The sequence below is a fragment of the Sinohyriopsis cumingii genome, chromosome 8, assembly GCF_028554795.1.
Source record: "Sinohyriopsis cumingii isolate HCF-2022 chromosome 8, ASM2855479v2, whole genome shotgun sequence".
Taxonomy (NCBI): domain Eukaryota; kingdom Metazoa; phylum Mollusca; class Bivalvia; order Unionida; family Unionidae; genus Sinohyriopsis; species Sinohyriopsis cumingii.
In genome coordinates this window covers 72,297,601-72,324,844 of record NC_142968.1, presented here as the reverse complement: position 1 = coordinate 72,324,844, position 27,244 = coordinate 72,297,601, and the positions used below count along the sequence as shown (strand labels likewise).

Genomic DNA, 27,244 nt, shown 5'->3' with positions numbered 1-27,244 from the left:
ATGTGTAGCCGTAAATTAATGTCCTGTTGAATATTTGCATACGCATGCACCAAAGCTGTAATATCCTATCATGTGTAATTTTAAACCAAGACAACGATAGTGGCAATAGGCTCAAAAGTATTTTAGAGTCACGTGTAACTATATTATGCTTTTGTTCTTCCTTTATGAACTTTACCTTGAGAAGATTAAACTGAAATTATATCATGATGATTCTGCTTCGCTTGGCGCTCGGCATTAAGACGTTAGCGTTAGTACTGATCAGCCTGTTGTCAGCATTATTTGACTGGGTGAGACATTATGCTACATGTCTGTGGCATGATGCCCCAGTGCTAGACACCACTATAAACTGCCACACTGCAGACATTGTAGCGATATCACTGAAAAATTGTTAAAGCTACATTAAAAATCCAAAACACACAAACACATACATCATGCTGAATAAAACTTTAACTCCATGTCCAAGCATGTCTCATGATCCGTATCTCTACCAGGCTTATGCAGTGTTAACTCTCTTTTAGGACTCAATGTACGTGAATCTAGTATTAGTTTTAGTATAGTTGTTATAGCTGCTATATCAACGATTTTCTCCTTGTCTACGTTGTCGTGAAATAAACGAGTTTGTTTCTGCATTTAGTGAGTGATGTAATAATTCGTTATAGGGTCGTATTCTAAACTCTGAATCATTGTTAGAAACTCTTTTTCATCGATAACATTTTCAGTGTAATTGTGACTTCTAAACCATGTGCGAGAATATAGGGATAGTGTGGACAGTGATCAGGTAGAATCTGGATGTATAATCGAATCTTAAGTTTCGTTACGTAAGGTGTCGAGCTTATGGAACTGCATTGGCTGCTCTTTATTGCAACTTTCTCTCATTTTTCACTCATGATTCCTTGTTCTAATTTGCTGGTACGTGCAGTAGGCGGTCACGTTAAATATGCGCAGTTGATCTAAATGTACAAGAGTCAGGCACAGATCAGTGATAGCAGTCTTGCGTGATTAGGAGGATGTTGAATTGATGTTATCGAATGCTTTCAAACTGAAAGTCACTGAACACATTAGTAGCGATTATCTGCAAGACATTACAGAAGCTCGGAAATCGTTATTTAGAGAGTTAAAACTTCTCAAAAATAATTATCCACAATCAAAATTTACTATACAGTTCCCGGCGGCGAATTAACCTTGGATGGTAATACATTCAAAGATGTGGGTTTTTATTTTCAAAATTATCGTCAATTTATTAGACTCAGCAGACGGAGAAACAATAACATGTCCATCTGTTCTTTGCTAATTATTAATGACGAGAACAAGTCGAAAGGCGCACAAGCCTCTCAGGTCATTGAGATAGAACTTTAGAAACAATGATGATGATGATGCTGACTGACAACCAAAGGGGTCGGATCTGAAGGCAGCATTGTGGAAAGTGATGACGACTTGCAGCAGATGACACCATTAACTATCACATATGCTGTCGAAATGGGTTTTGGAACTATATTGTCGACAGAACCTGTAGAACTTATAGAAGCAACACCAGAGAAAGAACCTTCACAACCTTCAAATAAAGCACCAGAGAGTTCGAACGGTGGCTCAGACCGTCGTGCATCATTACCATTTAGGAATATATGGAGAGTTAAAAAGTCGGTCGTTGTATTGATTCCACAGCAATGTCAAATTAACTTCAAACCTTGGGTATAACAAAGATATATTTAAAGACAGATACCCTGAATTCTGCGAACTCATCCAAATATATGATATTTTTGTGTATGCTTTATTCAGAACAACGGAACATATTGTGATAAAAATGCCATCGAGGACGAATACCACTATTTTTTTTAATCCCAAATTTCACAAAATGGGCATAATATAAAACCGTGTTATTACTGCAACCCATCTTTTGGAACGTTACAAACCTTATTTACCACCAATAATCACAACATTCTCCAAAATATTGATAAATTTGTTACTGTAATAGTAAAAACAATATCATTAATTGTGTGTTCTCTACAGAGCGGAAATTTACCGTTCCTTCACAACTATATATTATTTTCTTTCTTGCAACTTTTGTACACTCCGTGATAGACATTCTGCTCTACCATAACAATGTTACGTTTATGGACCCAAGATGTCTCAGATTACTTTCGAATGTTTAGTCTTGCTATGATTGATAAGGTTGACCTCTGATGTGAATTGTATCTCCATATGTTAGTGACGTCGGCTCACAATATTGTACTAGGTGTTGTCTTCTCAGATGATACCTATGCGTGGCCTGATATTGATTTGTATTAAAAAAAAGTTCTGTTCTCTTCTCTTCGTTCTTACAGTCAGATATAACCATTAAATATGTGTAGGTCATGTAAATGTATTAATCATTTAACTTGAAAATGTCATCATTGCCAAAACAAGTTATTATTTTTACGTTAGTCAGCAATCTCGCCAGTTAATTAATCACTAGAAGTTCGGATGTCCTTTCACCTTCATATCAACATCTATGAAAATGCTACCAGTTGGAATCAAAATATTCCTTCAAAATGTTCTTTCCACAACTTTGTATCTTCTGTTTGATTATAATAGTACCGGGAGTATAGATAATAAAGTGATGGGATGGTTTTAGATTTTAAACGCCTTGATGTGCCTTTGCTTGTATATTGCTTTTGTGTTGTTAGTTATTTTTCTTAAAGTACTGTTTAATAGCTGACATAATGTCGAAAAATGACATCTGAACGATAATGAGACTACCATACGGTCAATATACATCTAGCAGTATTTGAATTGCACATTAAATTTTGATTTACATGACTAAAATTGGGTTCTTTGTGCTTCCCTCTAAAGTTTCAAAAGACAAATAGAAGAAAGAAATACAATGCACCATATACGTTATTCAATAACGGAATAACACATGGTCTTGTCACCATCTTTAATTCATGAAATCAATTGTCTTCGCTCTGTTTTTGTTATAAATTCTAAATGGCCTCTGCATATCATCAACGACATCTCTCTCTCTCTCTCTCTCTCTCTCTCTCTCTCTCTCTCTCTCCATGTGCACAAGTACTAAAAAAATAAATGAAACAATGTGTTAGCTGCTTCAAATACCAGACCGTTTGCTATTCGTCCACTAATTAAAAATAAACCATTTTAAGGAAGCTGATTTTAACACAGCCGTCAATACTTATAAAACATGCTGCATTATAGTTTGTAGGATCTTGCTTGCTTGAAAATAAGAAATTAGAACCGTCTTCCAGATAATAAACACACACACACACACAGATATATATATATATATATATATATATATATATATATATATATATATATATATATAGATAGATAGATAGATAGATAGATAGATAGATAGATAGATATATACAGCTATAACACGATGCTTGCTCGGGGTCCAAAGAATAACATCACCATATAAGGGAGATCACGTTAACAATTGTATAGACAATTTTATCCATAGAAAATGAGCATCGGAATTTCAGTGCCATCAGTTTTAACTAGCCTCTTGATCTTATAATGTTTGTTTTGTTCGCCCGGTTTTATCAGACATAAAATATACTTCAGTTTTGAATGTATAGATGCCAATATGTCGGAAAGTGTGCACGGAACAGTTAAGGCAACATTAAATACAGTACTGGCGTTAATATTCTAGTAGGGATACGAATAATCGGCGTTTCCGAGGGCGTGTATTTATGGGTGCAGGCTTCTTTTCTAATTATCGTTATGCCGGTGATTTATAACGAAGTAGCAAAGCCTGAAAAATATTTGCGAAAGCATTTCGTTAGGTACTGCATTCAAGGTTGTAACTAAATGTAAGAGCAGCATAAATTAGTCATGCATCTAACATCGAGTAAACATGGATCTACTGCTAAATTATAACTGAAGAAACATGTAGTTTAATCGGACAACACACATGATAGTAGTAAAATAATGCCTTTCAAAGTTTTATGTCAAGCATTGAGTATGTGCAGTCTCTATACTACATGCAGTGCCTCTTAGTCCTCTGATTTTTGTTTGTATACATGAAAACGTATCAAAGTTTTGGATTCTGGACATCAATTTTAAACTGTTACGAGTTCATGCTCTTAAAATAAGTAACATTAGAGAGTGAAGGCAACATGTTTTATAAAATTTAACAAATAGATCTTTCCCTAAACTACAAAGTAAAAATAATAAGAAAAAAACTTACGGTATTGGGAATTAAATCCAAAATAAGTCATGTCAATAAAAAGTTCTAAGTGAATCGCAGTTCAAGTCCCAATGAAAATATAAGATGGAAGGCGATGACGTATCCCATATTCGCCGTCGTACTGATGTGTCAACAGTCTCATGTTGAATCACAGAAAATATTATTCCAGTGTTTGAATTCCGTATAAATTTCGGTGCATGTCTTTGTCCAAGAATTAATTTAGAGCACTTTCGTATTTCCAGGGAAAACAATAACTTGAGTTCAATAATTTCAATAAAATAAAATTTCAGCACCAAACTGGACACAGCATGAAACAACTTGACGTCTCAAGAGTTATGGCACGACTGTTATAAATCTTCTCATGACATCATTTATTAGAGCAACTAAAACGCAAAACAGATTCCCGGATGAGGGTCAAGAGTTCATCCTTCTGGAAAAAGAGAAAATTGTTTGCGAATCAACACGTGCCTCTCGTCAAGTAGTTCAGGTTAAACCTTGACTCAACTAAATCAGGCTTACTCTGAGAAAGAATAAAAATAATATATATATATATATATATATATATATATATATATATATATATATATATATATATATATATATATATATATATATATATATATATATGTATATATATTTACCAAAACTTTCACTGATTGTAAAGTCAACAACTAGATACAATATTTATATTATTAGGTATTTATATCAATAGAATAAATAAAAAAACATCAATCAAATCAAACAGAATGGAACTTAATTCTGAGAAAAATTAAGTCCAGTAAACAATATTACATTACAATAACATGTAATGGAATTAAGATAAAATTAAAACTAACAAACAAACAATTAAATTATATATATATATATAAAATATTTCACAGTTTTGTACCCATAAAACATATTTGTTGTAGGTAGCACCTTATGACGTCAACTATGACGTCATACAGTCATGTATTTGACCGATGATTCCAAATATAGTTCATAGATAACAAGTTTTCTTTATTAAAGTAATAAACATATTCTTACATTTGTTCTCATCTGAGATCGTCTGTGTTTATTGTTACATATTAAGTTAGATAATGTTATGTTACTTGTGCTGTTATGGATATGAGCAATATTTTGCTCTAATAACGTTTACATATATGTTAAGTCGTACAATACAATTTTCTATGTGTTCCCATTGCACTTTTTGACAGGATCGCATTTCATGTCTATTAATGCGTAAAGACCAACTGTTTTAGCAATCTTGTGTAATCTTTTTATAATGATATATATATATATATATATATATATATATATATATATATATATATATATATATATATATATATATATATATATATATATATATTACGTTCCGCACGAAAAACCGTTAAGCTGTCGCTTTTACTTTTAACGATGTGAAGTTCTGTGAGGAGAGATAGAGATGTGAGAATATCTTATTAAACTCCTAGCAAATTGCATACACTTGTACTATGATTAGAAGAGCAATAGATCTTTGTACATTCATAATAAATCAGCCATGGTTCAATATGTATGCTCCTCTTTTGTCAGTCTCCCCCTTTACAGTGCTAATATTATTTGTCAGAATTATAAAGCTAGTTTTGCAACTCCTTAACTGATGTAATCGTACAGCAAAGAGCTAGACACCTCTCCAAAGCGGTATAAAGCATATACTCTTGTTGGCCTACACATTTTGTATGGACGGATAGATCATACAATCTGTCCTTGAGTTTTTATCCGTCTTAAAGATAACGACGAATTCGATAAAAATGCGTTTACTATTTATGTACCAACATAAAGTATATATCAACTGCATTCCGTTAAACACAAATCACAAATCTAGATAATGTGTACGAAACCAATTGTCACAAAATACCACACCGATGACTAATACGTTCGTTTGTGAAACGCCTTCAGAGTGAATTAGACGCCCTATTTTAATTAAGTCTTAATATATTTATCAACTTTATGTTACAAAGAGATTAGATTCAAGTTCTTACCACTGGTTCTCCTCTCCCTACGCGAACTAGTATTTAACAAAATATCATGCATGCTATTTTGTCAAAATGTACACTTGATTCATTCAAGAAGAAAATTTAATATATTCGTTCTCAACAATACGTAATTTCACTTTCCTTTAGAAACCTCTGCTGGGCGGTTATTGTTATGTGCACCCCTAATTATGCACGCAAATGGACTAAGCTGATTGTTTTTTGTTTTATTGCAATGTGTCTAAAAGCTCTTCTGAACAAGTGGATTTTTATACAAGGGACAAGTGATTGCTCAAAAGCCACTTGTCGTTGGTTTGTGTGAGATAAACTATTTTTGGGACACTCGATGTGTACGTATAACAACCCCAAGAATGTTAGCAGTTAACCCAACCAAATTTCAACAGGGTAAATAATGGTGCAACGGAGCTTGGTATATACAGGCCTACGCGCTCCAAACCGTTGCTATCTTGGAGCTGTGATGCCTTTTGCCACCAGTGTGGAAATATATACAGCAAGCCAGGTTATTTTCTCTTAATACCTTTCCGTTATTATGTTGCTTTTTTGTATACAGTAAACCTGTGCAATATCGGTTGAAACTGTTTTGTGTCGTCGTGGCATCTGGGAATACGAGTTTTGCCATGGCGAAATGATGATGGAAAGAAAATTGATTAGTGAAATAGTAACACCCCGTAAAAATCTGAATGGTGTCAAGATTTGCTTTTATATTGCCTGACATAACGATATTCATATTTATCTCCACTACTCCAAATGTCAGCCATTTGGAATTACTTGTATGTGAAACTAAGTGTTTCCCCTTCGTCAAACTAATGATGAGACAGTTGCACTTTTGACGTGGTGGGTGGTAGTTACTCATCAGTAGACTAGGAGATAGCTAAATGTAGTGCTGGAATAGGGATTCCAAACATGACTACAGAAAAATTAGATCACTCAACTTAAGTAAATTAATAAATGTTACGTCTAAAGTTAATGTTTTTATCCTTTTGGGGTGGGATGATTAATATGAATGTTATTCTTTACTTATGCTGGTTTCAGGCATACATCATAGAACAGTCTCTGCACCTCTGTGAGGAGACATATCAAGAGACTGTCGGGTACAATAATTAAGATATCTGTTTGACTGGAGACTGTCGTGTACAATAAGTAAGGTATCTTTTTGACTGGAGAATGTCGTGTATAATTCGTAAGGTATCTTTTTGACTGGAGACTGTCGTGTATAATTCGTAAGGTATCTTTTTGACTGGAGACTGTCGTGTACAATAAGTAAGGTATCTTTTTGACTGGAGACTGTCGTGTATAATTCGTAAGGTATCTTTTTGACTGGAGAATGTCGTGTACAATAAGTAAGGTATATTTTTGACTGGAGACTGTCGTGTACAATAAGTAAGGTATATTTTTTACTGGAGACTGTCGTGTATAATTCGTAAGGTATCTTTTTGACTGGAGAATGTCGTGTATAATTCGTAAGGTATCTTTTTGACTGGAGAATGTCGTGTACAATAAGTAAGGTATCTTTTTGACTGGAGACTGTCGTGTACAATAAGTAAGGTATCTGTTTGACTGGAGACTGTCGTGTACAATAAGTAAGGTATCTTTTTGACTGGAGACTGTCGTGTACAATAAGTAAGGTATCTTTTTGACTGGAGACTGTCGTGTACAATAAGTAAGGTATATTTTTGACTGGAGACTGTCGTGTATAATTCGTAAGGTATCTTTTTGACTGGAGACTGTCGTGTACAATAAGTAAGGTATATTTTTTACTGGAGACTGTCGTGTATAATTCGTAAGGTATCTTTTTGACTGGAGAATGTCGTGTATAATTCGTAAGGTATCTTTTTGACTGGAGAATGTCGTGTACAATAAGTAAGGTATCTTTTTGACTGGAGACTGTCGTGTACAATAAGTAAGGTATCTGTTTGACTGGAGACTGTCGTGTACAATAAGTAAGGTATCTTTTTGACTGGAGACTGTCGTGTACAATAAGTAAGGTATCTTTTTGACTGGAGACTGTCGTGTACAATAAGTAAGGTATATTTTTGACTGGAGACTGTCGTGTATAATTCGTAAGGTATCTGTTTGACTGGAGACTGTCGTGTACAATAAGTAAAGTATCTTTTTGACTGGAGACTGTCGTGTACAATAAGTAAGGTATATTTTTGACTGGAGACTGTCGTGTATAATTCGTAAGGTATCTTTTTGACTGGAGAATGTCGTGTACAATAAGCAAGGTATCTTTTTGACTGGAGACTGTCGTGTACAATAAGTTAGGTATATTTTTTACTGGAGACTGTCGTGTATAGTTCGTAAGGTATCTTTTTGACTGGAGAATGTCGTGTACAATAAGCAAGGTATCTTTTTGACTGGAGAAATGTTCAACACTAACTAGATTTTTTTAAAATAAACACTATAAGGCTATCAACCCACATCGTATGTTCCTTTAATGTGACCTTTGGCATATTTCCTTCAATATTCATTCAATTCTGTTTCAGATGGTTTGTGTTGTGGTCAGCAGATGATGATGTTGACGCTAAGCAACATGATTACGAAAACATCAACATCTAGCTTAAGGTTAGGAAACTAGTCTGTATCAAATATCTAAACACGCTCTCTCGCCACCTTTGAAACTCGTATGGTTGCAAAACGTCAAGTTAATTTGTCTTTAATTTGACGTACAATAATTAAGATATATGTTTGACTGGAGACTGTCGTGTACAATAAGTAAGGTATCTTTTTGACTGGAGACTGTCATGTAGGTCAGACGGACGGAAGAGGGGAGGGGACAAAAAGTGAGTTAAGATAGCTCACAATTGCTATAAAAGCATAACCATACACGAGAATCAACGTACGTCCAGATCATCGCAGTTATATACTTCATGATACTGCCTTCTGAAGGAGTATATATTATATTAAAACGGTACTTGAATGCTATAAATTATACTACAGTTCTTTACTATTTAATTCCGAAATATACATTGCAATTGTAAATGCATGTACATTCAAAAACACAGATGCAAAATCTGAATGACAAGTTAAACACTCGGTTAATAACAGTTTAGTTTAATACATAATCGGAGGGGCCATGGTTTTAAATACACCGATTAAAACAAAACCCAGACCTTGCTATGTAACTAACAGCAAAATACAAATTAAATCCGCTTTAATTGTGATGTGTTGTCATACTTCTTTACTTGAAATTCAAGTTGGATAGACTGTAGTATTGGCTTTTTCCTACATCCGTTGACAACAACTAAGTGAATGTTGAAATATAAAATTATGAAAGTCACTAATGTTAAATTGGTGTGACATCGTCGAAGCGTTCCATATCTGGCTCCGTAAAGTCGTTGGCACAATATATATTATATTCATTTTCTGTTTGAAATTGTGCATCCAAATCCTCATCTCTAAATAAAAAGTTTGAACGTAACCCTCGCAAACGTAACATATAAAGACATAACCAGTGACACATAAAGATTTGGAATTGAGGACAAAGAAGTTAACTATATACATGCGATCTTATCAGTCCTGAAGCTGTTTAGTATCCCAGATCGTTGTGGTTTCCGATTCATAATTATCAAGCACTGCAAAAGGCATGGGTTTTCGTTTCCTGCTCAACCATTGGAGCATATTTGTTGCACAAGTGTTGCATCATATGAGTGTGACCCATCCTTGTCCTGATCTCCAATTTTGCAGCAAAAATAAAGGTGATAGGCTTTCTTAACCATAGTGGTTACATTGCGCTTTTTGTGATGCACACGTCACTTCACCAAAAGCATAGCTGACATTTTCTTCATTGTTGACACAAGTACGAGGCATCTCTGCTCACTTTGGCCAAACAGAAATGTGTTCCGTTGCTAAATCAAACACTGGCAAATAAGTGCAGGAAACGGTATAATTTATAGAGCTAATATAAGGCAATGTCTTCAGCAGAATGATGTAAACTTAGTTATGATTATATCATCCATGGCTTCTAGAAATAACATGATGTATTTCATATCATGTGTGATGCAATAGCAGCTTCTGATTGCATCATTCATTATTTTGTCTAAAAAGCAACTACTGTCCAAACCCAGTCTTAGATGTGTTCATAGATCAGTCCGATATGTATTTTAATAATTTCTGGTTTAACTGAAGTTACCTTCCCTTTTTAACTCACTGATCCTCCACCATTACTAAGTCAAGGGTCGTATATACTGATCAAGTATCATATCTTTTAAACTAGAGCCAATCAACAATCTTAATCATCATTTGCTTTCTCAGTGACCCAGAGTTAGCAATGTTTTAATACTTTATTTTGTTAGCATTTTGGCTGTAGACCAGTGTAATTGGACAGAATACAGAACGAACGGAGAGATGAATTTATGACAGACGTGGGCAACGTCCTCCTTGGGTGCGGGGTTGAAAAGCGATGTTTATGCCACTCCATATGATGTAATAAGCAGATAAAACCAGGTCATGTATTAAACATGCCAATTATCAAACAAAATCATATACTTATCTAATTCGATTGTGTAAATTAAGTTGAAATTACCCCTATCTGCAAGTGCACGTTTGATTCGTACTCAAGCATACTGTTGTTTCTAATAGTAAACCGTCTGAAGGAGATATTTTCAAAAGGCCAAAATTAAATAAGGAGTATATGTAAAATATTGAAAGCCTGCAGAATAAAGAAAGAACATCGCCTCTTTAGAGCAAAGCTCTTGCTGGTTGCTTAGTTGTTGTTGCATTTGTGCCCTTCATCACATTTACTGGAATAAAATACATTTTTAACTTGTAGCTGTTTATTGTGTGATTGAGTCTTAGAGGGTACAATGATTTGACAATACGGTTCACAGTGAGCCATCTTAAATATTTTAACTGTCTTCTGTGCTCTTTAGTGTTTTCCTAGGAAACAGATTTGCATGTTTTCACGGCTTTTATGTACCTAGCAGCTGCTCAGTGAAGGTATTCATCCATGGCTTAGAATGATACGAATTAAAGAATGAAAGTGGTATGATATGACAATTTCATATGTAATGCTGACTGACAGCTTCAGGTTCTGTAAATGTAACCCCATTCAACTGCATTCAGTAGATGGACTATTTATATTTAAACCTGTCTTATATTTTGTATTACCTTGTTTTGTGCTTATACAATTGTAACTCATATTGGTTGAATTTTGTGCAAATATAGAAATTTTATTTAAGTATCTTTATGTCTTTGTTCCTTTATGTTTGTATAATATAAATCCTTTACGATGCAACCTGTTTTCTTATACCTATTTCAGTTTAATATTTTACTGAACTCTGTATTGTAAGGTTTCCAGTACTTGCCAACTCTGTAAAGCTCGGTGATATGTTGGAACGTGTCGAATATATATCATAAACTGTGGCAATGAGATTTCAAATTTACTATCACTGGTTAAAGCGAAATTTATATCAGAATACAAGTAACCTTTGTCCAGATTCAAGTGTATAATGGCCTTACCATGTTTCAGCACAATTGAAGGGAATGTGAACAATACAAAATGACGGTTGTATGTAATCTAAAACAGTTACCTGAAAAAGTAGAACCAACCTGCTGGAAGATTAATGTGAAAGCAGACTTGGCATACAACATGGAAAACGTTCAAACGACGAAGAAAGAAAATAAAACAGCCAAAGTTGGCAATATAAAGAACAGAAACAAAACATGACATTTGGCACCCGAAATGAAACAAGTTCGATCAATTTGATTTATTACATTTCAGGCGGTGTTGTAACTGTTTATTGATCTAAATGCATAGCTGCTGAAATAGCAAATCCTGTAGAAAATACAATCGTTGAGACCAATAAAATCAACATTACACCAGATAGAGGTGATAGGACTTGTCTACATCCAGTTCGAATCCTTGCCTTTATCCGCCCACTTTGCTGCTATCTTTTAACTTTTAAGAAATAAAAAACACAATACCTACCAACAGTAAGTTATATCGAGTGAAACAGAAAAGCATGGTCAACATTTTTATCATGCAGCGCATGAATCTGCTCTCTCGGTTCCATGCAGAATATTATTGACTAAACTGTTGAAGAAGAATACCGGTCCACCATTAACAATGGACACTGGAGACATTGCCAAATTCATTATTCCATCTTTACTTCGTAATCAACTACCTAATAACACATGCCCTTATAAATGATACAATTGTTGACACACTAGAGGCAACATAAAAATCATACAGGAACAATACGGATGAAACACAAACTCAAACTTACAATGTTAAATGATTTCACTTTCGCTAAGAAATAAAACAGCTTAAACCTGAGAGAAAACGTCAAATTGAATCAACACATCGACCACATAATTTATCATGCAGCATCATGCTCTGCTATTAATCTTGCTTAGAAAATTGTTTCTGAAAGAATTCTTGAATTTAATAGTCGATTCCCAATGTCGAGTTACGTTTTAGTCAGGTTATAATTGACTACTGGATATATAATGTACTTTTACCTCACAACCTTAGTGATCATTAAATACCATATATTGGTTACGGCTAGGTGTCTATTAATGGTCCAAAAATAACGTTGAATTCTGAAAACAAAGCCAAGTATAAGGTCTAATGTCAGCGTTACAGCAATACAACCTCAAACGGTAAGCACACGTGCAGGGCATGATAAGCACACGTGCCGAGCACGGGATGCCATCTACAAAGTCAATAAAAACGGCTACTACTTCAAATTATTAGCTGTCTCCTTCCAATACATGAGTGAAATAGTACTGATGTGCGCTGTTTCGTTATATCCTCGACTGTTTATTGACAATGGTTTTTATTTCAGTATTGCTATGATTTAGAGAGACCAAACACTATGGATAGGTGAGAACGAAATCAAAGGTAGCATACAAAACCTTTGAATTAGTTGGTTCTAGCACGACATTTCCAGATGGTATGCCAAGTAGAGCAGACTTATGTGTTGCTTGAAATTGTAATTTATGTACTTGTTACTTTGGGATTTCTAGGATTCGTTGCAAAACCTGTCGAGCACAAAATAATCAACAATGTTCCAAAGAGAATGAAATAGTAACATTTGTAAGGAATATGTTGAAAAGTATTGAATATATGATACTCATAATAGTAAGTGACAATGAAATCTATCATACCGATTTTACTGTGATGTTCAAATTATGCAGCAAATAAAAGTCCTATAATGGACAAACCAAAAGGTGTTTAGAGGAAGATTTGAAATATTCCTTTATTTCTTTCCTGCATTGATATTCATTATAATTTGGTCCAGTTTGTAATTGTTCATGCACAGTTGCCTAAACTAATTAAATATGTCACTAACCAAAACTGTATCAATTCATTAATATTAGTCACCATGAGTTTGAGTTGAAAACTTCATTGACATTGTTTTCTCATTCATACTCGTTATTTGATGCAGGACTTGAGCAATTAGCTGAAAGTCTCGATTTTTACCCTAGTTGTTTAGAAAAACTCCCAAGGTTATTCACGTATTCACGTCGGTAATGTCTTTCCTCAAATATGTAGACTGCTTATTCGTAAGCAGTTACTGTATCTATGTGGACATCGTATCACTTATAATGTGTTCCGTGTACTGCCGCCTTAGTCTAAAGTTATATGCAAACATCATTATCTGTTTGACTATTATTTCTTGTCCGTTTCGTTTAATCCTTTCGTAAACAACGTTATTGTGAATTAGATGTATGCACATCAACGTTGTCGCTAGCGTGGTCAGTTCGATGTTTTTTGTCAAGATTTATTTCCTGTCGAAAACGATAAAACGAATAATTGTCTTATCAACTCAATAAACAATCATTTGTACTGTACAATTTAGGAAAAGACCAGTAAGGTATTTGCATATTAACATGTGGAAACAGTCACAACCCACACATGAAGGAGTATATAACATAAATAGCTTTCTCAACTGTAAAGCATTGTGTTATGCATTTCGAAAGAATTTATATCATATGTTTGTGCGCAGGTGCATATGCGTGTCAGGAATCCCACAGCTTTTCACCAGTTACTGAAGGATAGCTTGCAAAACATCCTACCACACACACACACACACACACACACACACACACATATATATATATATATATATATATATATATATTAGGAGGGGTTTAAAATCGAATCATAAGCTATCGCAGGGCGGAAATTTTAAATGCTTCTTCAATTTCAAGTTAGTCTTCAGATTTAAAAGTATACGGCAGAGTGAATATAACCAAGAACTTTGTGATGAATCTCGTTTTGAAATCTTTCTAATTCATCTTTTATTTTGGCAGATAGAACAAAATTTGCTTAACTATGATTAATCATTTAAATTTTTTAAATTTGTTAACGGTTCCATTTTTATAATATGCATCTGCACTTTTCCTGTTACTACAGGTAACACAGTGTGTTATATAATATACTTTTTACGACAAGATTAGAAAACATACCAACCTGCAAGCCATAAAAAGCGCATAGCAGGTCTGACCCATTTTGGAATCCAGCCAACTCGTTCCATGTCAGAATGTTAAGCAATGTCTCACAAGAATTACTTTCCAAAAGGGAGTAAAGGTAGATTTACGCGACTTTTTCTTAAACATAAAATGCGACGATTTCTTGGTTAATGCTTCACTGTCTTCTATGTGATACGTGGAGGCGGGTTTAACATTAATTACCATGGTTAACTTGTTTTAATGTAGCTTTCTACGATTAGACACATTTATGAGACGGTTGGGATTTTCGGGATGCACTTAAACCGTAAAACCTGTCCTTAGACATTAATCTTTGATATCATTGAAATCTTATAACTTTCAATTGTTTGATACCTATGCTACTGTTTAAATGGCTTTTGTTTCATTAGTTATATTGGCACTTCTGAGCATTAATATCTGATGTATGTGAAATGGGAGCTAAGTGCCTGTTCCAATGACACACTGGCTGGCAACACATGCTGACCTGGATTATATAGAGATTCCTGGGTTACAAATATGAGGCTCAGCCAACTTAGTTTTTGCGGTTCCCATACGTGAAAAAGTAACTAAGGCAGGATGAACGACCTTGAGTGTAACTTCTACTCTGCCCTGTAACTCTCCATGAGGATGTTGCAGCGAGTAATCGCTAAAGGAAGAAAGATTAATCTACCCTCATTTTAACACGCCTTTTATCTTAATAAATGATTACAGTTGGCATAATTTTATCCAGTACACATAACTGCAACACTTAAAGATAAAAACTTAAATTTGGCATTACAAAAAGCAAAACTGTCCAAAAGATGTTTATTATGAAAAATAAATTCAGCTTAAGCAGAATGACGGAAACTGTATAATAATGTGGATGGGTTCCATCACTGTTCTGATAGAAACTATTAAAAGTGTAAGTACAGTGCGGTTATTAATACATATCAAGACAGTCCGTAAATTTGGAAATGGTGGAAAAAACAAGGAGTGGGGTCAGTTTACTAGCATAACTATAGTCACTTCATATATTAAGTCAATGACGTTAATTCATAATATTAATGAGCATTGAGGACACATAAATTCCTTCCCCTCGGTGTTGACCACCGTCATATGTCAAGTGAACTCACTCGCTTTGTTTTCGAGCTTTACCTTTTATTAGAAATTTGTTTGTGCTTCAAGTAAGATTAAAATGACCATTATTTACAAATGTTTGAGGCAACACCCTTTCTTCACACACTGTTTATAAAAACAGGTTCTAAATTTTTCAACAATACATTTTTGCAACTAATACAGAGCTTTCGATTAGTTTGTTCCGTAAGTACTTCACGGATGTAACGTATGACTGCATCGACATCTTTTTATTACATCACCCATTGAAAGGTATTATAAATTGTTCTAGAACACAAACTCCTTGGACAAAATTACTCCGATAATTACCCCCCCCCCCACGACAAATTCTCTGCTTGACCCCCTTTAAAGCAACTCCCTGGACAACAACCTCCGATAATTACCCCCCTCGACAAAGTCTCTGCTTGGCCCTCTTCAAAGCAGATCCCTGGACAACAACCTCTGATGAATACAGACATGTTCAGCAAAATAAATTTGGATAATGATTAACTTCTAAGAACCGATGCGTACATTTTGCTATCAAATAAGCAGCGGACAACATACACGTACATGTTACATCAGCTCGTGAAAAGCTCCAATTCCCACCAACCAATCAGCACTAGAATGGACTTGAAAGATTATCGATTAAGGTTATCCTTGACGTAGAATTGAAAAGGTTTATTCTCCCGTTAAGTACAACGTTTATTATATATACATCGCAACATTGAATACCTCGAATGGCGGCCATATGGTTTCTGTTCGCTGCCTCAGTCATTAACACGTGTGAAATTGTAGACGGGCAAACTTATCAATAAACACAGCATTTCAAAGACTACATTGAGATACTTACATCGCTAGATTACAGAGGCAAGTTTTTATATCACAGTATGAGATATTTTTGATCGATCTTGGTAGGATCACGCACAGGCGATGCCGTTACAAGTCCGCTGCACGCAGATGCTAAAAGGCACCCACCTGTCCCTCCAGGAGTGCGTTATCCTGATTAAAATTCATTCTTTGTTACTTTAGGTTCAGAACTATGTCACCACAGACATGCTACAATAACTGATACAGATGATGTTTGTGCCCTGCGATATTGTCATAAGAGTGTCTACCATGGTGTTTATTTTCCTATGGGATTATTGGATTGAAGCATTATTGTCAAAGAGTTGTCCTTGGGTTAAAATCCTGATTACAATGCAACATTATTACTGAGCAAATTATCATTTCTTTCGGAGACGATGCTTACACATCTTAATGGTTAATTTCCGTGTGTGTAAATTTCGTGTTGGCTTCCATCGCACAGAACAGACTATCATTTATCTATATATACAGTTATGTATATATATATATATATATATATATATATATATATATATATATATATATATATATACTGTATATATAGATATATGATAATCCGTTCTGTGCAATGGAAGCCAACACAAAATTTACACACACGGAAATTAAACATTAAGATATATATATTTGGACGTAAATCGCTACACTTTAAAAACACACATCACACCCACCCACCCACATATATATATATATATATATATATATATATATATATATATATATATATATATATATATATATATATATATATATATATCTGTGTGTGTGTGTGTGTGTGTGTAAGATTTCACTAATATCGAAGATTTACTGTCTAAGGACAGGTGTCGCGGTTTAAGTGTATCCCGAAAATCACAAACTTGTCATAAATGCGTCTAATCGTAGAAAGCTACATTAAAACAAGTTAACCATGGTAATTAATGTTAAACCCGCCTCCATATATCACATAGATGACAGTGAAGCATTAACCAAGAAACCGGGACATTTTATGTTTAAGAAAAAGTCGCGTAACTCTACCTTTACTCCCTTTTGGGAAGTAATTCTTGTGAGAAATTCCTTAACATTCTGACATGAAACGTGTTGGCTGGATTCCAAAATGGGTCAGACCTGCTATGTGCGTTTTATGGCTTGCAGGTTGGTATGTTTTCTAGTCTTGTCGTAAAAAGTATGTTATATTACACACGGAGTTACCTGTAGTAACAGGGAAGGTGCAAATGTACATTATAAAAAAGGAACCGTTAGCAAATTTAAAAGTATAAATAATTAATCATAATTAGGCAAATTTTGTTCTTTCTGCCAATATAAAAGATGAATTAGAAAGATTTCAAAACGAGATTCATCACAAAGTTCTTGGTTATATTCACTCTGCCGTATACTTTTAAATCTGAAGACTAACTTGAAATTGAAGAAGCATTTAACATTTCCGCCCTCCGCTAGCTTATGATTCGATTTTAGACCACTCCTCTCCTTCTCTCGCCCGATCCTGGTTGCGTGGTGCTTGTCACGAGGAACTCTCAACCGGGAACGTACAGAATTAAGTGGTACCTATATCAAACAAATTCGTGTGCTTTATAGTGTTTCGCTAATCTTATTCACAAGGCACGATGCAGCATAGCATGTCAAATTCTTACATTGAAAGTCAATTGCAGAGAGAGGATGAGGAGATGGAATTTAAAACGGACGGGGTCAAATTTTCCTCTACTTTCAGCTAAAAAAAGCAGTAACCCATAGTCAAAATGCGCATCATTAAAGCTTGTACATGCATACCATTTCGTTCCAATAGTTTACGTCATACACATTAGCATGACTAGTATTGATAATAATGACATAGTTTTCATATACTAGTTTCCTTTCCTCTCGTTGTTTGACCAATGGCGCTCTAGGATGCGTTACGTTAATATGTGACTATATGGTCTATTCTTAGGTTATAATGCAAAACTCGTTACACATTAAATCACTGATACATATGTATCAGAGTGGTGCTGAAAGAGCAAACACAATCTGAAAATGTGCTACAGTAATTTGATGGGAACAAAATAAATATATTCAAACCACAGAAGTATTTACTGGATCAATCTGATTAAAATCATATCTATGATGTGAAGATCTGACGACGACCGCTTAATAATCATGTTTTGGTGACTTTTGAATTAGCCAGTGGATATGCAGCTTTTAAAAATAGGAAAGTGAATCAAATTGATCGGTACATATTCATGATCTTCATCCACACTGCTCAGTCTCCAAAGCGAAGATTAAAAACGTTATCTGATTGGTTGATAAAAATAGTGATCATAATAATAGCATAGGTTACCAGAACATGATCCCTAAGCGGTAGCTGTCAGATCTACGTGTGTAGCAGTGGAGATCTGATTTTAGTCAAATTGGTACTAAATCTACTATATTTCAAGTTCATCAAAGTCGTGCAAGCCAGCAAACAACAGGAGAAGAGCAGACAAGATGCATACTGTTCGACAGTATATTCATCATAAGCATAAGATAATACGTTCAACAGACGCCTTGGAAGCTGACATTTAGAAAAATCTCACTCGACGAAATTAACATTGCACACTCACAATTTAAACATTTATAAAGCACATAATTAAAGACATATATAGAGCAAAGATTCTATCATGAAACACCCTATTTGGAATTGTTTTAAAGTAAAGGGAAAAAAACACGAATGAGATCTGAATTTTAAGACATTCCTTTGATTTCAGATAACAGAAAATGAAACCAATATAGACTTTTAAGCAGAACTAATAAAGTTCTAATGTGATTGGGATTTCCTTTCCAATACTTTCTGTTTTCTTTGTCAGTCAGTCAATGAGTTTACGTTTGCGCTAAAAACAAGGCTCGTCATCATACAAATACAATGCTCCTTGCTTCATTTTCTTAAAAAAATAAACATATCACGTAATAGTGATCTAAGCTAATTCAATTTTTAATAATATTTATTGTGATTAGACAAGAAACATTTGAACATTTTCATTTTTAACTTTTTATTTATTTCGTATTTGATTATTCATTTATAAACTTTCATTTCATCTGTGTCCTTCTTAACATACAATCGTGATAATATTCGTTCTGACATTAATCCACATATTCCTTTAATGGTGAATTAATTTAGCTCTTTATTTTAAACCCTCATTAGTTGTTTATACGTTTCTGCTTCAAACCGGATACGTTGTCCTTCTGTGTAATAATCACTATATGAGCTCGATGTTATTGTGCATGTCGTTGAAAAACAAATCACTCATAATCCTTTGTTGATGCTTCAAACATTCAGTAATAAGCACACCTTTACAATTCATATCTAGACTGCATATTTATAAACAGTTAAGGTGTTTCTGTGAATTTGGTATGGTTTATAATTTTGGCAGTCTACTGCGTACACTGTCGCTTGGATTTAGTTTTTTTAGAAATATGAGTCGCCTTTTGACTCTTATTTCTTTTCACTTTTCATGAACCTGTCATAAACGAACCCGTTGTAAAATATATATGTATTTATTGACGTTGGCGCGAGCTTTACGAGTCATAAATTCCGTGTTAGGCACCTTGAGTGTTTGTCAAGATTGATACCCTCACCCCAACATAAAAATAATACTTTCCTTATCAAGTGAACGAATACACACACACACACCCACACACACACACAGATATATATATATATATATATATATATATATATATATATATATATATATATATATATATATATATATATATATCTGTCTGTGTGTGTGTGTGCGTGTGCGCGCGCGCGCGTGTGTGTGTGCATTAACGCATTCAACTATTGATCTATATCAGGGTAAAATAAATCTAACAGTTGTGTTTGCATCTAAAGTCGTATTAATATAATAATACATATTGTCATCGTAGTACTATTATCATTATTATTATTATTATTATTATTATTATTATTATTATTATTTATGTTTCTTCGTTGGTTGTTGCAATTGTAATATATGCAGTTGTGTTTCTGCATTTGAATTTGTTATTATTGGAATGCATTGTGAATAATATTCACATGGGGTTTATTTTCATTACATTCTTGATGAGTAAGTCTGCAGTGCCTAGACATTACAAGTTGCATAAAATGTATAGAATGATATATCTATGATAATCGATTATGACCGATGGATAGCGACGCACAATGTAAAATACACCATAAACATAAGTTCGGAAGCTTAAAATTTCATCGCCACAAAAATGAGCATGTAGGCGGTACTAATGTTGCATACGTGTCATGGTATCTCCACAACCCCTTCCAACAGATAATACCCTTTCCACACAATAACCCTCTAGGACAATAATTGTGAGGTCAATATCACGGTAAGTCAATAACCAACAAGACAACAACCCCATGGCTGTATGGACATAGTACACAATTAATTTTACTATATGTTCTCTACATTTGTTTCTCAGTACTGACCTTTCCACTGTGTGACAATCAATGCAAATCATATGTTAATCTAAAATACCTTCAAAGATGACTTCACGGTGAAGTTCTTGTCAAAGGTTGACCTGCTCTTTTTTAGATCATTGACTGTCAACATAACAGCATGTAACCAGAACACGTATTTCACTTCCGGATCATCACCAAAGCCTTATTACTCACTGTGCACTGTCGCCAAAATACATACAGACAACAACACCCTGAGCTCATATTATCAAGAATAAACAGTTACCTTTAAATCCCTACCAAAAATGCATAAATAAAACTCTTCTATCACCACCAAAATGAGAGAGGAAAAAATGTTCTAAAAATAGACTAGAACTACATTCGTGGGTACTGAACTGGAAGTATTAATTGTGATGTAATTCCGTATCAAGTACTGCAGAATGTCTCTTTTGACATAGTCATGAACCAAAGTAACATTACGTGAAGTGCAATCTGAGTAACATATTCTTTAGGAACCGATTAGTACCTAGCGAGTATTTGCGTGCATGTGAATGCCCCCGCCCTTCCATTTTACCACAGTGCTCTATTTGTAAGAATGGTCGTTTAATTTGTAGCAGCAGTTTTTTATTTGTACTAACACTATTGATATTTCCTGTCAGTAAATTAGTCGAAGTTGACCACAACATTGTACAATCACTGTCATTGTATTTCTCTTTCATTATTTTCATAACACATATTGTGGACTGCTTTGATGTTATAAGATCACCCCTATACTGCAGTCGCAAATGTTGCGTGAATATATATTGTGTTGCATCACGCCACTTTTAATAATAAAGGTTAAACTCTTCATGTCTTTTGTTTACGTCACGTCTACGACCTAAATGTGCTTCCTGTTAGCTATTACTTACAGGAACAATTACATGGTCATTCTTATCCAGAGACCCATTATAGTGTATAATTAACGGCCAATGTCTTTGATTCTGTTTCCCTTTTCCTTTCATGCAAGGAAGACGCGATAGCTTACTAGGTATAGTATCAGACGCGTAATGAAAGATTCTCTGGATCAATAAATTGCCAAGGCCAACCTGTGTTTGCTGCCTATGTGTGTCCTAGGGACATGCACTTAGTCCCCATGTCATAGGCATGAGAAAATAGTATGTCTAAGATGCCAATATAACTAACAAAACAAAACCTATTAAACAAACGTATATTTACTTATCAATTGCAAGTGAACTCATTTCACTGATAGCAGCGATTTAGATCTAAGGACAGGTATCAGTCTATAAATGTTTTCCCATCAATCAAGCCTTCCCTGTCTCAGTATATATGTGTCTAAATGAAAACACTCCATAAAAAACGGGTTACTCAAGGATATGAACGTCAACCTGCGTCCATATATCAAAAAGAGTAATATCTAATCCAGTGTATTCAGGTGAAGATAACAGTTAAGCACTGACCAAGAAACCAAGGCATTTGACACTTGATAAAACGTCATGGAACCATCTATACTACTTTCCTATCGGCGGTAATTCTTGTGAGACATTGCCCAACTTTCTAACATGGAACGTACAACCTGGATTTCAGTGTGGCACAGGAGTGTTGTATGCATTTTGTGGCTTGCAGGTGGGTTGTTTTCTAGTTTTTTTGTACAAAGTAAATGACAGAGCATGCTGATTTATGTGTACTAACAGGAAAGGTACACGTCTGAATAACAAAAATCAACTTATGACAAATTTAACAGTTTTAACTAATTACCCATCATTAATCATACTTTTTCATCTGTAACTCACAATTAATGAATTGGAACGATTTTGTTAAAACGAAATTCAAAACAAGGTTGTTGGGTTTATTCACTCTGCAGTTTTATTATAAGTTTGCAGAATAACATCAAATTGAAGCAGCAATGCAAGTTTTCACCCTTCACTTGTTTATACTTCTTTTTCAAATCACTCCTCTCACGCTCTGTACCAATACCCTTAAACAAGACGAGTGCTAGTTCAGGGTCTGCCCGAATCAGATAAGATCATTAGCCTGAAAGTGCCTCCTTACTCTAATTCACAAGGGCATGATCGAACCTAACCTGTAATGATATTAGGATTAAGTATCATTCTAACAACATCACTAACCACCGCTGCCCTGCGTCTCTTCATTTAAATATTGATAAGCATGATACGGAGAAGGGGTGGGCTATCAATTGGAGACACGGGTTGAGGAGAAAGAAATTCAACCCCGCTGCAGTCAAATTAATTTTAATTTCACTTCTGCATAGGCGAAGTAACAAATTGGCAAAATGCAAGTAATCGATAGGGTTATATATATATATATATATATATATATATATATATATATATATATATATATATATATATATACACGTGATGAAAATAAACATATTATAGTTTTGAATGAAATATTTGCCATACACACTTGTGCCGCTTTTCTTACGTTAGTACAATTTACCTTGCTTGCCATCCATTAGTACTTGACCTATAGCGTGCCCTATGATGTGTCACTTTAAAACATGGTAGCATAATTAATCATTAAATGCAGAAGGTAGAATGTCTTACCAAAATATTACACTGAGACTAAAATGAAAATCTGAAATATGATTAATATTCAAAAATCTGTCATTATTCAGTCTCAAAGATTAACCATAAATATATTGTCATATTTTAAAAACTAAACGTAAAATTATCGACTCTTAATTACTTAAGTACGTTTGTAGGTAGCTATGGATGCACAGTTTCATTTTTTTTTCTATAGACGTACAAATATCATAGTCAATTACGTTCTTCTTATGCCATGCGTTGGCTTCAAATATTTCCTTTTATTTTTCGATCTAGCTAATGACTTGTACGCATGTATAAAATTTTCCTAGACATGCGGTAGAAGAGACAAAATGTCTCAACATGACTGTGTGTTATGATTAAAATAACAATATTTCCCACATATGTTATTTCGCCCCTCCAACAGAAGTAGTTATTTTAAATACCGGAGGTCTCAGATTAAATTAACTAAAGAAGAATACATAAATGAACAGTTCCATATACCGCTATGCGTAACGATCAACTTGTTAATTCACATTGATGGTAATTTATATTCTTTCATTAAATAAAACAAAATTAGTATATTTTAAAATATGCTTGCTTATCATGTATGTCTTTGGTACTGCAAGTTTTAAGTTCGTACTTTGCTCTCATCGGCTCAGTTGTTTTTAGTCAGGTTAATCTTGCCACCTGGATGCAGTAGGTATTTGATGACCTAGTCTGATAAGTAAATACCAGTCAAATTAATGATAAAACGCTAGCACATCTGTGTGTAGCAGGGCAAGAGGAAGGCGATCTCTTAGTGAATAAAACAAAGGAACCAGGACTAAACCACCAAGCTAAATAATAATAAGGAGGACTTTGTATAGCGCCTAATCTTTAAAAGCTCTAATCGCTTTACAACATTAGACAACACCTATAAGATAAAAAATGTATAATGATATGATTACAAAAACAAACACCATAAAATTAGAAAACATTAACAAACAAAAAAAAAACATGCTGAGAATATTTAAAGTAGGAAACATTATTAGATCTTTAAGTATGTTCTTGCAGTCAAAATAAGTGAGTTTTGAGAGCCCTCTTGAATGTGGTCACTGTGTCTTTGTGTCTAAGTTCAGTGGGCAATTCATCCCATGTTGCTGGGCCCTGGTATGCAAAAGAACGTTGTCCGTAGGACATTGTTTTCTCTGTGAGAATAATAAGTATACGATTGTCAGAAGAGGAGCGTAAGTATCTTGCTGGTGTGTACACATGGGTGAGGTCGGATAGGTATGTTGGACGAGAGTACGACAGTGAAACGTATCACAGAGAATACATTTTATGTTTGATTCTGGATCGAATGGATAGCCAGTGTAGGGTACAGAGCAGCGGGGAGGTGTGCTCTGATTGTGGTACTCTAAGTATGATCCGAGCAGCTGTGTTTTGAACTTTTTGAAGTTTCCGGGACTGTCAAAGTGAAAGTTGAAATCTCCAAGAATAATCAAGTTGCCACCTATCTAATTTCCATAGTCCATGAGATTCGGAAACTGCTCCAAAAAGAGAGAGTCAGCCAGCTTGTTTTTTTTCTACTAGGAGGCGGGCGGTATAGGCAGGAAAAATGGACTGACCTTTGCTCCAGTGTGAGTGTGGTTTGGACTAGTTCAAACTATGTGTGGTCGAAATTGAATGTTGTGGTGTGGTTAAGACGTTTTATCATGGAGTTCTTTGTGATGACAGCAATTCCACCTCCGCCTAGAATTACGGGGTAACGACTTGATGGAGCAACCAGTGGATGTTAGATCTGCACAATTGGGATCATCGCCTGATGTTTTTAGCCATGTTTCTGTCAGGACAAATACGTCAATATTCTGGTCGTTGATAAAATTAACTATTTCTGTGCGGCTTTCCGGTAGTACTGCTGACTGGGCATTGAATAATGCAATGCGCAGAGGTATTTATTGGATAGTTGACACAAAGGTTGACGAATTAATAGGGATTTGAATTATGCTATCTAAATTAACGGTCGAATTTGTTTTAAATTGTTGAGTCGAAATAAGGGAGATAACTGAAATTCTTCTTCCTGTTATATGCCGGCTAGCTTTGAAACAACTTTTTTTTTCTCTTCTGTTTACATGTAGGTAATGATGAATGTAGTCCCAGTTCGTTTAGTGTAGAGCACAATGTAGTGTGGAGAGCCAAGGAGTGATCATTTAAAACAATTGATGAGGGTCCATCGTAGCACAAACGGGTTGACTGGCGAGCATCACTTGCTGTCGGTTTGTTCAAAAACAGTGGAGCAAGACAGCTGAGAAAAAATCTAATTGTTCTCATTTCCAAAACAAGGAGATGAAGAAACACATATGAATTTAACAGCCAATACATAATGAACACAATAACGAAGATGAAAACAGGCAACAAGCACAAATATCATGCAAACGGCACTAAAAAACGGAACAGCTGCTTCAAACCGGTTAAGCGATAGCGGCCATTTTGTTTCCAAATGAGCTACCAGTAACCCTTAACATGCAGAAATGAAACTCAAGAGTTATCACCGAAATTTCAGCTCATGAAACTCACTAATTAAGATATCCTTATCCATTATATTGTCCGCTCCCGTGGTCTAGTAGTTAGAGCGTCCTCCTTGGATGTGGGAGGTCGTGGGTGCGATCCCCAGCCGAGTCAAACCAAAGACTTACAAAAATGGTACTAACACCTGCCTCGCTTGGTGCTCAGCATTAAGAGGTTAGTGTTAGGACTGGTCGGCCTGGTGTCAGGATAATGTGACTGGGTGTGACATCATGCTACATGTCTGTGGCATGATGCCCCATTGCTAGACATCACTATAAACTGTCACACTGCAGACATCGTAGCGATATGACTGAATAATTGTTGAAGCTACGTTAAAAATCCAAATCACACACACACACACACACACACACACACACACTTATCCATTATATCCAACTACCCATGTTTATTATGCAAATTTTAGAGGAGGAATCTTAATTATAGTATGTATCACCATATTAATCCTATACCGTGTATTACGATATTACTCATATACTGTGTATCAGCATATTAATCCTATACAGCATATCTCCATATAAATACTATACTGTATATCACCATATTAATCCTATACTGTGTATCAAGATATTATTCCTATACTGTGTGTCATTATATTAATCCTGTACTGTGTCACCCTAACAATCCTCATTAAGCTGCTAAATTATTAGCCGACTTTTTTAAAATTTGCTAATCTTTGAGTAGGCCCAGGAACTATAATGACAAATCTGATTTCATAGACATTTGCAAACCACATCAAAAACAGATCTGGGGTTGACATGTTTAACTGGCCTCATCATACCTCTCCCAGAGCACGTGGTAGTCTTGTTTCAATGATCATGGACACTTTGTGTCAGAGGAAAAGTGTTTATGAAAATTGCTCATGGATTTGCATTACGCCTTGCACTATGTTTGCTATTTCAAAATAAAAACCTAAACAGGCTCTCCGAGACTGTGCAACTAAATATGCAGCGGGTTCTAACATTCACTATACTGTTTTTCACATGTGTTCTCTCTTTTTCTGTCTACATCTATCTGTGTCTCAAACACACTCATATAACCTCAAACACAGGACGTTCGGGCCGTGTAAGGCACAACTGACAGTTTCTACTCGACAATAACCGGAATTTCCAGTTACACATCACAAATAGAACGCACAACC

At 34.9% G+C, this 27,244-nt stretch overlaps 1 protein-coding gene and 1 long non-coding RNA gene across 4 annotated transcripts in view; one reads left to right on the top strand and one right to left on the bottom strand.

The window, feature by feature from the left end:
- Positions 1 to 14,787, bottom strand: part of LOC149793797 (uncharacterized) — a 33,826-nt gene extending 19,039 nt beyond the window's left edge. Inside the window, exons 1-2 of the long non-coding RNA XR_016422885.1 lie at positions 14,621 to 14,787; positions 4,187 to 4,616 (exon numbers count right to left, since the gene is read on the bottom strand). This is a non-coding gene — a long non-coding RNA (uncharacterized LOC149793797). The remainder of the gene's footprint in view (positions 1 to 4,186; positions 4,617 to 14,620) is intronic.
- The window catches only part of LOC149793796 (uncharacterized), a 71,074-nt gene that overhangs the window by 13,306 nt on the left and 30,524 nt on the right, over positions 1 to 27,244 (top strand). Inside the window, exon 1 of one of the 3 annotated variants that reach the window (XM_089967791.1) lies at positions 17,589 to 17,721. The exons of 1 other annotated variant lie outside the window; for it this stretch is intronic. In XM_089967791.1, coding sequence (XP_089823917.1) covers positions 17,658 to 17,721 — 64 coding nt within the window. In that variant the 5' untranslated portion in view covers positions 17,589 to 17,657. Of the gene's footprint in view, positions 1 to 17,588; positions 17,722 to 22,401; positions 22,613 to 27,244 lie in introns of those variants that run through there. One more of the 3 variants, XM_089967790.1, reaches the window with a different exon arrangement.